At 38.6% G+C, this 13,736-nt stretch overlaps 1 protein-coding gene across 1 annotated transcript; it reads right to left on the bottom strand.

Moving 5' to 3' along the window:
- Window positions 1-2,841: 2,841 nt before the first annotated feature.
- On the bottom strand, window positions 2,842-12,910 carry ren (renin). Its single transcript, XM_041799754.1, has 9 exons — window positions 12,834-12,910; window positions 12,261-12,408; window positions 11,733-11,856; window positions 6,576-6,694; window positions 6,260-6,456; window positions 5,648-5,770; window positions 5,422-5,563; window positions 5,213-5,311; window positions 2,842-3,184 (listed from the first exon to the last, which is right to left on the bottom strand). Exons 1-9 carry the CDS (start codon window positions 12,908-12,910, stop codon window positions 3,023-3,025), a joined length of 1,191 nt encoding a protein of 396 aa, XP_041655688.1. The 3' UTR covers window positions 2,842-3,022.
- Window positions 12,911-13,736: the final 826 nt, after the last annotated feature.

The following is a 13,736-nucleotide window of genomic DNA, read 5'->3' as shown; positions in this document are numbered from 1 at the left end:
GTCATCTAAGTCCTTTAAACCGTTTGTATTGAGGAGTAAAATAGAGTTTTTTAAACGAGAGTCTGCAGAATAACTGCAACTTCAAAAGTAGGCAACTGGACCAAATCGTAATCATGGTGAATCCTGTGTTGGATTCCTGCCCAGTTTCCAGGAAAATGCAGGCATGCAGATGAATAGAAACCTCCAAAGGAGGAAGTGTGGTCCAAAAAAGGCAGATCAAAGGCGAGGGCTTAGGATAATGAGTTATTCACTTTTCTTCTGTAAGCACTGCAGACAGAAGTGTGGGAATGCATGCATCATATCCTTCACTGTGTGCAATTCCTCTGATTGCCAGATGGGAGAGACAAATATTCCATATTGCACTAAAAAGATCAAACTTACTTCTGTTCACATTAAATTTCAGCCCCAACAAATGTGCTCAGGGTTCTTTTCCATAGATTTTTTTTTGGGGAACCCAGAAAGTGATGAAGTTCCAAACACGTTTATGGTTTTAACTTAATAGGTTCATGGATCGAAGAAAAATAAAGCATTTGATTAGCAAAAATGTGCTCTTTGAAGGGTTTAGAAACAAATAAGATCAGATTTCAGTTAAGAGCTTCATTAAGACAGCAAGAATAGTCATGGGAATAAAGCTGCATAGCTTTTTATGCACTTTGTTTGTCTGCACAGTTCGTCAAATTCTTGTGATTTTTATCGCACATCAAAGTCAAACCAAATCCGGAGAGCAGAATATGCAGTTCATATTCAGCATTTACCATCCATCTGTTTTGCATAAGGGTTTTTCATTTTATTATTGCTTTTTTTTTTTGTTTGATATGGTTCCAATTATATTTGTACCATAGTAAAATTGTCTGTTATGAAATGTGTATTCCATCCTTGAGTCCTACTGTATTTTTAACATTTCAAGAGATGAGTAGAAGGCAACTGTTTGGAATTGCGTCGGACGGTGCATGTATGTTTTGGACTTTAGATGTGTTTTATTTCCTGCGGTCATAGACCATTATTTTCCAACATCTTATGATGTTGATATGTTAGACATTTCAAATGCCTTTTTGAATTGTTAAATGTGTTCAAGTGTGGAGGTACCAATGATAAATGGCCTTTTTTTGAGAGCATATCTTTGAAGGAGGCTTTAAACTGTGTGCGGGTGATTTCAACATACTGACCTAGAGAGAAACGGATCAAACATCTCCTAATTTGTCAGATTAGGAGGATATTGAGCCGGGGAAAATAAGACCTTTGGAGTTAAGAAGCCTGGGAACACTAAACTCCCACTGTCTACTAGCTACAGCTTTATACTAGATAAGAGAGTGATACTACTGTTGCCTAGCTCTTGGCAGGAAAGTGAATAACTGAGTAAGCCTGAGTATACAGATGTATAAATCATTGATTCAGAATGTGATTATTTCTGTAGGGCAGGTTTTTCTGTTAACCTCATACTAAGCAGTTTGATAGAAGAAAGAGAGCTGCCTCTTTTTTTCCAATCATTGTAAAGTTTGCAAAGCTAATTAAAAAATGCTTATTTGGCAACATAACCTGACTCTAGATTTTGATTAATTATATCAATAGAATTAATTTTGAACATGCATAACAAGAACAAGTTATGCAGCCAATAGATTACAGCATTACCAAGCAATAGTGGGCAGTTTCAGAATGAATGCATGACTATGAAAACATTCAGATAGCTATAGAGTGTATATAAAAAAGATTTCCCAGAAACAATATAGATAATATCTAGTGAATGTCTACATCTGTTTCTTTTGGAATGTGTCTGGGCCCTTGTTTGGGCTGCTTTCCAGCTCAGAGTATTTTTGTTGACTCATAGCCGAGTATATTGAGAAAGACTTTTTTTTTTTTCCAAAGGTTTGAACATACTGATTAAATTCCTGCTCAGAGATACCCTCCCTCACCTCATCGCCTATGGCCAACAGATAAAATCCCGTCCAAAACAATTCATGGATGTGAAAGCAAGGAAGCATAGCAAGATCATGGCACATGTGAGGACTTTCCCCTGACATATTCTGAGAAAATGAGACAAAAATCTGACAGCAACATCTGATGGATATCTTCTCTTGTATTGTTTTGTTATCTTTCTGCATCGTCTGCTTGCTAAGTAAGCAGAAACAACCATCCTTGTACAGCAGAGTCTGTCTGAAGAGGCATGTTTACTCCTAAAGAGATTACCAATCCAGAACCTCTAATTCCAAAACAAAAAACAGGATTCAACTCTAAATCATCATTTCCTGGACAATAAAGTAAGCAATTATTGTATTTTTTTTATATAATTTGTCTTTAATGGAAAAGGCTGGTTCCTCAAAGTCACGAGCTTCACTGTCTGGAAGAAGGGAGATTTGATTAAGCAATAAAATCTCCTACTGTAATTCTCTCTAAATATAACTGTACAGAGCTGCACAGCTTGTGTCAGAGTGTGCAGCTGCAGCACACATGACCCCAATGCATGGGATGTGTGTCTAATTGTTTTACCATCTAACCTAAACCTAAAAATGTTTACACACAGTGGTAAACAATGACAAATATCTGCTGTGCTGTGGCCAATTACATCTGCACAGACAATCTGATTTCACTTTTCAGACTTAATCTTCATGTGGTCGGAGAATGCATCCAAAAGACTTGAAAGCAAACAATTCTAGTCAAATGTAAGCCACTTAAAGATATCTTTATTCTCATTTTATCCATACAGTGCAAGGATTGAATTTTCACTTTTTCTGTAGGATAAAATCAGCGGTCACACAAAGAAATATTGCATTTGCTTTAAAACGCTTATAAATTAAAGTTTAGAAATATTCAGTGCAACTGGTACAAAAACAAAATATAGAACAAGAAAGTAGAGAATGCAAACAAAGCAGGAGAATGATATCTCTTAGTGAGCACTTGTGATCTTTGACAAACATGAATTTTGATCAGAAAAAGTAACTGTAGTGATGGCTTGACAATGCAAAGATAGCAGCAAAGTTAGAGAACTAGAGAAAACAGAACAGCACAGCTGATGTTTCAGTTATTGTCAGACTGCTGTAGCGAACCCTATCCGATTGTTGCGACGGTCAAACTCTGTGTAGAAGCGGGAGATAAAGTTGGCTCCCAAAATCCAGATAGGACCTGTAGGAGGCGGGACGTCCAAACCCCTGAAGGTGACGGTGCAGACGTCCCCTTCGATCTGTGCTTGCTGAAGCCAAGAAGAAAAAATAAGTCTTAGCAAGAACACTAGTGCTGCACAATAATTCTAATCACAATTGCAGTCTCAGGCTGTGCAATTACATAATCACATAAAAGAGTGCAATTTTTGTTTTATGAAGTACTTGAAAGGTTAACAAAAATGCTGGCAGAAAGGCATTTAAATTGACAATAGTTCCCCTTTTTTCTTTGTAGATTACTTTCTAGATTACTAAAAAATTGTTTTTCTTTAACAACTTGAATGTGCAGCCACCTATTAAAGAAGTAGTGAACACTTTATTGTTTTTGTTCATTTGTACACTGAAGTATCTGACTGAACTATGGACTTGATATAAAAGGTAGAATGTTACCGCCTCTATTCATCTTTACCATTCAGAGACCACTCCCATCCTCTCCTGCACCTGCACTGCTTTGGCTGCAAGAGCTCCAGCTTTAGTAAGGCAGGTGCTGGAGCCAACGACCCAGACAGGTAGTGCTCAGGACCACCACAGTCCACCACCACACTACAGCCTGCTTTAGGGGACTCTGGAGGGGAAAAATCCTCCACCTCTAAAGATCGCTCTGAGGCAGCAGTGCTGTGGGACTCACTTTCCGGCAAGGGGACATCACTGTCACTCCTGCCTCATCTGGAAAACCCCATCCTTTTCCCCTCCCTCCTCTCAGTACCAAACTGCCCACTTTCTGTGCATTTTTTTTATTACTGAAGTTGGTGGAGGTAGCTTTGAGCTGGGGGTTCACTTACACTTTTAAAAGGTTTTCTGACTCCTTTACAAGACTACAAATTCTGAAAAAGTAGGTAGCGCTGCAGTAGGTGGTCGGTCATTAAGGGGACGGGAAATCCTCTGCTGCGCTGAGACCAGCATTGTCTAATCATGGCTCTAGGCTCTACCTTTTAAGTGTTTCAGAGGAAGTTAACATGACTGTGTTTGTAAAACATGCTCCGCAATGACCCCAAAAGGATGAAAACCTCACACACAACAAATCTTATAAGTCACGAAAGAGTCATCATCCTAACAAAATATTAGCTTATTAACTATTATAATGACTATTTATGGACAACAAAGCAGCAGTAGCCTCAAGCATTGGCCACAGGCATTAGGACCAAGCCATGCGTTTCTGGTCGTAATTTGATTCATAAGGACCTCACAGTTCAGAAAGATAGAGGGGAAATGTGAATACACATTTTGAGGACATTAGAGAGGAGCATTTACCAGCAATTTTTATGACAGTGCTTAACCTCGTACCTGTTATTACCCGTTGTTACCGACAGATAATAATAAAGTAATTATTTGTAAACACAAATACACTGACCACATCATTAGACACATCTGTGCAATGTAAAGCACACCAATAACATCTCTATTTCCAAGCGGTTACTGCATTTTTGCACAGCATTTTCGTCATAGATAGTTCGTCTTTAGACAATAAAAGTATTTGAAACTAGTGAAATGTTCTGCTTTGTATTCATAACCTTGTAATACATGTTTGAAATATATTCAAGGGATCAGAAAAAGCTGGGGGCTTTTTTTTAATTAATTAATCCAAAAATTTGTATGTAAAATTTAATTGGGTGATATATTTGTTATCGGAATTTTTTTTCCCCCAATATCGGCATCGAACCCCAAAAATCCATATGGATTAGGCCCCAGTATAATCACAATCACACATTATTAACAAATAGTGCAACCCCATATATATAACATTAAAAAAATTATTTTTATGGAGGTTGAAGAAGAACTCAAGTCCTTTACTTAGGTAAATTGCATAAGAAACTTATTCCCATACAGTTAGATTTTTTCAGGAGTTCAGGGTGTTTTGCCCATGCCGCGTGACTTGTAAGCACTTGTACCTTTATCTTATCAGTGCAAAGTAAACCTATGTAAAGCCTATGTAGTGGTTGGCGCTGCGAGATACAGTAATGAAGGTAGAATATTGAGTGTAACTTAAAGTGCAAATTCTTGTCTAATGTTTCACAAAACACAACAAAATCCATCTGATGTTCTTTGTCCTTCTTGCTTACCCACAAGATATAATCCTCCTGAGTGAGCGAGTACTCCTGACCACCCAGGTGAAACGTGACAGTGGGCAGCGTCTTGACAATGTCACAGTTAACTTTGTACTAAAAGAGGAAACACAGAGCAAAGGGTGAAGACAGTAATGATTTTTTGGTTTGTTTTACAGCAAATGTTTAAGATAAACATGAAAAACCATGCTGTGTGTAAATCTTACTCCACTTTCATCCAGCTGTGCTCCAATGGTTTTCATCAGCAAAGACACAGAGGAGGCCGGGCCTGTGATGTAGGAGGAGCCCGTGTCGATCACAGCTGTACAGCCCTCAGTGCAAAACATCATCACCGCCCCGACAGAGACACTGAAAGAATGAAAGAGATGGGATAAAACACAGATTTTGTTTCTGAGTGCACAGACTGAGTAAGTAATAAAGCAAAGATCTCACCCTTTCATGGTAACTTCCCACTTGCCCATCTCTCTGGTGTCCACGTAGTTAAAGCTGCCAGTGTAGTAGTTTGGATCTGTGCCCCCGAGGACTAGCTCTCCACCTGGGGAGTGTTTTGGGTCCCTAAAAATACAGTACAATTCTTTTCAAGCCAGTCTTTTCTGTGTGTGTTTTCATTTCGAGTGCTAAAACTGGGAATTTGTTTTTATGTTTTTTTTTGTTTTGTTTTTTCTAATGATTACTTCTGCTGTGTGTCCTTCTCACTTAATGCCTCCCAGTGGAAGAGAAAACAACATTATATTATTTTAACAGTTCTTTTTCTACAGCTGAGTGTGATAAATGAAGAAGAAATATGCAAAGAAGTATAAGAAAACAAAAATGCCTTTTTATCAATCTTCAGGATGTTTTTAATGTTTTTCTTTCTTTATTTATCTCCTGTTTTTCTTCAACCTCACCCACTGGATTGAAAACGAGTTCCAACAATGTGTTATAATACTTTCACACAATATTTCAATAGTTCCACTCTGTAATTTTTCCCACTCAGCTGTAGAATTTTGCACATCTGTCAAAAGGCAACAGATGCTTAAGGTTATCTGAATGAGTTCAACCCACCTGCTGTAGTAAATGGAGAACACTTCTTCCTTTAGGACATGCTGAGACATGATACGGTCAAACACCGGGGTGATGCCATCAATAGCCACATTTGGGTAGCCCATCCCAAGGACCCCGTCAAACTTAGCAAAGATGAAAGGCATGGCAGACAGGGAGGTGGCTTCAGCAAACACCTGCACCACTGGAATACCTCCAACCTGCAGAGGGAAGTAACAAGGACAAGTGCCAAAATACGAAGAAAATTAGAGCTTTTGTATAAACAGATGAAACTGACTGTCTGTTTTTTATAACTACAGAGCACTGACTTTGAACTCACCACGACCACATCCTCGCTCAGAAATCCCCTGACGTTTCCAGAGGCATACTGGATGGAAAATCCGGTGCCATTTTCAACATGGGTCTGGGATTTGGAACCATCATACCTGTTGTGAGTAACTAAAAGTTCAAAATGCATTTGAGTAACAGCAGCTGTGTATGTGGGAAGCCTTTAAGACATTTTTTCTCTTGTATAAGAAAAACAACTTTCCTTGATTTACTGAGAGCTTGCAATAACCGTAAGTCTTTGGGTCAGAGGAGGTGAAAATGAGTGTTTTAGGGTTTTCTTTGATTTACTATTTTCTTACTGCTAAATCTCTATTTGAAAAGACAGTGGATAAAGTAGAATGAGGAGAGAATGATCTATGACACAGGATAGAGGCCACAGGTCAGACTGAGGCGGCCAAATGGCACCTCATGGAAAGAAGTCAACAGTAGGGATGCACTATATTGAATTTTTGACATTACTGGATATGATGATACTTACAAAGTTAATTTTAGTCAATACCGACATATTGATACTGATATTTAAATGTGGTTTAGAGGTAAAACTTCATAATTCAAACATATTTTAAAGTTAAGGGGGGAACAAAGAAACAAATTTCAGTCTTTAAAAGAAACTAAGTTTAAGGAATGATGACAAAGAAAAAAAAGCTTAGTCTACATAAGTCTGTTGGTCCAGCTTAAAACTCTAAAATTTTCATATCTGCCAATACCGATAACTCACTTTTTGAGCTAATATCTGCCTATACCAATATACCAATAATATCTTGCATTTCTATTTAACATATCACTTGAAATTTATGATGGTATGATGGTAAAGCCTTGGTTCTTTACACATAAGGGCCTGTGTCCTTAGCCAGCTTTTTTAGCGCTGGCAGCACCAATAAACTCATTTTCAGAGCGCATCTCCCCATTGCTACATTACAAATAATGAATCCTGCTTTCCTTTATGAACCTGTAATGCTGTTTTAAAATTGTTCTAAGTGCATCATATTTCCATATATCAAGGAAATATCACAGAAGAAATGCAGACAATGTAAACGAATTCTGTCCTGACATGGGCAGCAGCTGCAGATCTGAATACTACCCCCGAAGAAAGTCAAGGAAAGACAAGTCAGATCATCTTCTCTTTCGCTATTGTCAGAAGTCCCACCCCTTGATTTTGATTGGCAAGTGGGGTAGGAGTGACTTTGGTGAGCGCAGCGCTGTTCCAAGAGTTTAACAGTTTTCAACTGAGAGCGCTTCCAGCGCGGTGACAAAAACAGCCGATGCCAAGGGCACTTTTTTCTGCCCCGTGCGCTGATTGCTCAGAACGCTGGACTACATTGGTTTTGAATTGAAAATAAGTGCTGCCAGTGCTAAAAACACCCTAAAGTTATCAAAATATGATTCATTTAAATAGGTCTGTGAGCAATAATGCATTTATCAGGATGCAATATAGGTCCATAATTAGTGCAATATTCTTTTAAATCGCAGTGCTTTATTGTCACTTTCAGCTGCTTTGGTACAGCCACCGCAATGTCTTCCTGCAGCCACAGTGAGGCAAAATGAGCCCACCATTGCTCCATAAAGTCTCATTCACTTTAAAAAAAAAAAACTCCAAGCATAATGGGTGAGTAAAAAGTTCTCTGCACCTTTTGTAATCAAACATTTACCTTAATGTTTCCTTATTCCTTTTCCTTACATACCAACAGTGTGTCCCAGATCACATACTCTTGCAATAAATGCTACATATTTTGAGTGGGCAAAGTGCATTTAAGTGCATTGAAGTATACTAAAATATGAAAACATCCAAGAATTGAGCTTAGAACGATGGACACTTAGCACCGTCAATGAGCGCCATATTGGTGACATAGCGGATGTTGTACTGTTAGCATGCTAGTGTGCTAGCAGGTCACACCCACCCATTCACACCATTTACTCCACATTCAAACACTGATGGCAGAAGTTACTAAATCCCATTCAAATGACATTCACATGTTGCAGGGGAAGCAAAATGTCTTGCCCAAGGACACATCAACATCAACATGTGACTGCAGGAGCTGGGGCTTGAACCCACAACCTTTCAATTGTGGCACTACAAACTCTAACGCCACTCTCCACAGTCACCCTATTAATGGTTACGATAATGAGTGAAAATAGCTGTCGAATTTTGATTGTAATCACTTAATGTCTGTTATTACCGTAAACTAACAGAAGTGACATGAGACACACTAAAAGTTCCATTTTTGTGGTTAAGTGCGTGTCATAATCTTCGATCTACCCAAAGTTCTTTTTTTTTTCTTTCGAAACAAAACAGATGGGTCACACATAATATAGTGGTTTCAGGCCCTCCGCCCACGTATGCGGGGGACCTGGGTTCAAGTCTGGCCGTAGGCTTCTTTTCCCCCTCTTTCCGACTCTATCCACTGTCCTCCTCTATGAATAAAGGCATATAAAGTCCAGAAAATACAACTTTTTTAAAAAAGGTAACAATAAAATGAATAATTGATTTAAAAAACAGATAAATAAGTACAAACAGATCTGTATCCATACAGGAAGTCAGTTACCCTTAGTTGAAGACAGCACCAAAATCCAAAATGAAACAAAAACAGTTTTAAATGCAAATGGTAGAAGTGAATTTTGCAACAAAAAAGGGAAATTAATAAAGATTTACCGTAGAAATTCTGAGACTGCTCGCGATAAAAATGTTGTTTGCTAGTCCTGAATTACAAACATTTTGGGACACGGCGGGACTGTTTTAGAACACCACTGGCAAAAGTTGCAGAAGTCTGAACTGAACTGAACTGCTGCGGCAGGATCAAGCTGTATGATGCTGTTGCCTCAGCTTTTCAAGCTGCAGACAGCTGGTTGCAGGATGTTGCAGGCAGATAGTTGTGAAAAAGGGAATAAATCTCATTTTGAAAGGCCGTAAATGCCAAATTAGTAAATAAACATTTAAGAAATAAACCATTATAGTAATAAAGTGAAGCAGTAAATTCTGGAACTGACTAAATCAAAGTTCATTTCAGCATGATTTGCTGATGGAGTAGACAGGAGTGTTGACAGGCTGAAGTTTCTGTGTGAAAACTTAAAAAAAAAAAGATAGATATAATCATTGCTAAGTAGCAGATTAATGTGAAAAAAGAGAAATGGCAATATTATTTTGAAAAGGCTCTTGTTTTTCCAGCTGTGCATGTAACGGACGCATAGCTTTATATGAGCTGAGGAATTCAAGGCTGTAGGAGCAAAATTTATCTGTGGAATATGTATTATTTCCTGCAGATTTCTATGTAATAACAACACTGAGATAGCAAAGCATTTTTGTGTTTATATGTGCCTTGAAATTTTGCTGCCATGCTACGATGTTGATGACAAATGAATTAGTGATGAGCAGGAATCACACAACCTGATGTTATATGCATGATGGAGATGCAAGGAAAAAAAGTGTTATTGTGCAGTAGTTTCTGAAATAAATCACTTTAAACTGAGACTGTTAGAGTTGTTGCCATCCTTCAGTCACAGCATCATGAACTGGCAGGTATTTAGAACGTCCCATTTCAAGTTGTTGCGAGATTGAACTCGTCTCATTGTGAATTTTGGTCCGAACTGGGCTTAAGGAAAATATCTGGATTTTTAACTATCCGTTTCTTCAAGTGCAGTCAATAGTTTTGATTAATTTCGAATAATTAATCACAGAGGTGAAAAATGCATAAAAAAATGTTGAATGATTAATCATGGTCTGATGCTATTACTTAACTAACCAAAGTAGCTTTATATCTTCAGTTGGTGAAAATTCTTTGTGCTCTTACTCTTTGTAATTTTATGGATAGAACCCATATTCTACAGATTAACATAATCCCAGATTTACTAGTAAGTGGACAATATGTAACCTGACATGCCTGACACGGAAAACCTTCAATAGGAAACGTTTGAGAAAAGGCAGAGGCTTTGAAAAAAACTCAGAGTGTGATTGGATGAACGTTCTGTCTGTCACATCTCTACGGGCCAATCAGAGCAACAAAATATATGACGTAGCTGCTGTCGAGCTGCGCGTGCGCAGCTACTGCGGAATAACGTGAAACATGGCAACTAAGGACATCTAAGTACTCAACCTTTGTCGTTTTTGAAAAGAAAACAACTCACTGCTGTTCTTTGTTCTTCTTTTAAAGAAGAAATGTTGTCAAGTTCTGATAAAAACTGGCGCTTTAGCAGCATTCACGCTAACCTCTTCCTCCGTAACTGCACCAGCTCTTGCTGCTGCTTGTTTACGTCACGACTCTGCTGCGCCTGAGAGTACTGCCCCTCGTTGCTGATTGGTCCTGTCACTTTCTAACCGGGCCCAAACAGGCCCAAACGGGAGCCTTGCAAGATGGATTTGCCAGTGGAAAACAAGGAAACAGGCGTATCCATCTGCTTTGCAAAGTTAGACAATATTTCCTTTTGCCAAACTTCTCCTGTTTTATAAGCTAGTAAGTTTTGATGCCATTCAGACACATCCCCTTTCTGATTGTTTTGTTTCTATTATCTTGAAATCTATCAGAAAGGCAATCTTTCTCAAGTGATTAATTGTCATTAATTAATCAGTTCTATCATTAATTAGATTAATTTTTTCAATTCACTGACAGCAGTTTACCAGAATTTTCAGGAAGAGCTGGAAGTGCGTTTTCAAATCTAAACTTTTAAGTGCGACCACACTTTTTTCTGCCAATTTCCATGTGAAGATTTGGCAAGCTTCGGAATGCAGGGAGTAGTGTTCAAGAATATTCAGCCCAAGCAAGCAGGAAGAGGCCATGATGTTTATCTCATGAATCATGTCCTGTTGACACTCACGACTCACCAGAATGTTCTTTCCACTTGCTTGTTAATACATGAATGTGACTTACAATAAACCCTGTCAAAGCAATAAAGTAACAACAAAAAACATGGCATTACGGTATCCGACTCTATATCTTTGTCTGCCATCTTAGATTTCTGCAACATTTCATCGCCATCATGACTTGCCTCTTGAGACCCCCCCCCCCTTTCATAGACACTGTTCTTGCAGTGAAGAGTTCAGGGCCATGCTTGCATGTGGCCTTAGTGACATAACTGCTTTGTGATTGTCTTAAACCCATTCATTGCATTCATTTCAAGTCAGAATAACTTCCTGGCTAATATGTTCATGTTTACTTACAACAGGCTGTGGAGAAAGGCGAGCAGCTTTGCGAGGGCACCCATAAGTTGGCTGATCCGGTGTCAAACACAACGTTGAACTGCTGAGCCGGAGAGCCGATGCTGATTTCCCCAAAGTACTGAGTCTATGAGCAAACCATTGGAAAACAAAATATGATTAATTTCTGTCCAAAACAGGTAAAATGATTCATCTTTATTTTCTTTGAATGTTTGCTTGAGTACCTCAGTATGACACAAAAAATAATACATTAAAAATGCAATAGATTATGACTCACAGAGAAAGGAAACAGTATCAATTCAAAAGTGACTGGATATGCTTTTTTACTCAAAGGAACTGATAAAGCCTTTTTGATATGCTGATTAAATTTGTGGCTCTTTCATCAGTTTTCACCTCCAGGATAAACCAGTAAAACAGTGACTTTGAATTTGGATTTCCCACAACATGCATGAGTCACAACCGTAATTAAAAACATACAAAAAAGGCTTTAGGAATTGTCCTTTAAACATAAAGTGCACTTAAGTGTCTCACATCCAAGTAGTTGGTTAGAGGTGTGGGAACTGTGCCGTTGTTGCTGTCGTCTGTGTTCATCTGGGCCAGCTCAGTCAACACCTGCTCTGCAGAAACACCCATCTCCTTTAGCGTCTCCCTGATAGACGGCATCTTCTTCAGACCGATCCTGGAAACAAACCAGACAAGTGAGTATATATTCATCTTCCCCGAACATTATAATAAGAGCTGTGAGTGAAGAAATCCTCTAGACTTTCATAATGTGTCTTTTTTTCATGGCTGTATATCTGGTACAATCTGATACATATGCCTGGTCATCATCCCAGTTTAACAATAAGCTTTTAATAAAGCCCAGGCTGCTTTGCTCTCAGCTCCTGGCCAGAAAGGGGACCAAAAACACGTGTTAAACCAATGCTGAAAACAAAGCTTTGGTAATAAACCCATAAAATGGGTTTATGTTTTCCTGTCTTAGTTTGTTTTGTTGTTAGCTGGTGCAATTTGGCTCTTGCATTTCCTCTGTAAATCCTCCCTGCTGTAATGTAATTTTCTTTAAGTTTAGTGGTCACGTAGAAAAAAGAGGTAAAAGTTTCTTACCTCACCAAAGCACTGCTCGATGTCACTGCCAATGATACAGAAACTAAACACATCCAGTATTTCATCAGTAGTGCCATAGTGACTTCTCAGATCAGAAAGTACAAGCCAGTGTTGACAGCTCAATAATCAAAGCTCTTTTAGTGAATAGTCCACCCCAATAAAATCGTCCTGTTTGTAAACTATGTGGGCTTCCTTTGACTCTTTTTATACCATGTCCTCTCAATCATAGGCCACTGACTCTGGCTGGGAGCTTTCCTTGAGGTGAGCACTTGAAAACAAACTCTCCCTCCTCCCCTCTCAACCCTCCTGCTTCAGTCACACAACCCCTGGAGTGATAAACAGGTCCCAGTGAGAGGTCTGAACTCTGACCTTTTTAAATACACTCAAAGACAGAAAGCAGGAGGGGCAGAGCCACCGAGATTGCTGACGTTGGTAAAACGGATGCCTTGTCGGTAAGACCGTGAGAAGATTTAGACAGGGTTGGAGGATGCTCCTGAGCTGTCAGTGCAGATTAGTTCAGCTGCTGCAATATTTTACTCTTTTTTTGGTTTATTTTCTGTTCGCTTGTGTTTGTATTTCCATAAATATGCAGACTTGATCAATTTTTTCTTTCTGTCTCTCCTTGTATGTCTTTTTCTGCTCATCTAGTTTTTTCAGATGGCTTCTCACCAAAAGAATCTGGTTCTGCTTAAAGTTGTTGCCTTTGCAAAGGAGTATTTGCTTTATTAATGTTGGATTATACATGGTCAATGATGGATTAAAGTTGGGTGTGATACTATCACCAAGACTGATTAAGTCCTGATTTTATTTGAGGTGTCCTTAGATAACTTCAGATGCAATTTAGTGCAAATAAAATCTGTTTTAAGGTTTTTAGATGATTACAATAGACTAATATCTTGTTTT

The sequence above is a fragment of the Cheilinus undulatus genome, linkage group 11, assembly GCF_018320785.1.
Source record: "Cheilinus undulatus linkage group 11, ASM1832078v1, whole genome shotgun sequence".
In the NCBI taxonomy this organism is placed as follows: domain Eukaryota; kingdom Metazoa; phylum Chordata; class Actinopteri; order Labriformes; family Labridae; genus Cheilinus; species Cheilinus undulatus.
This window is presented reverse-complemented; position numbering and strand designations above follow the sequence as displayed.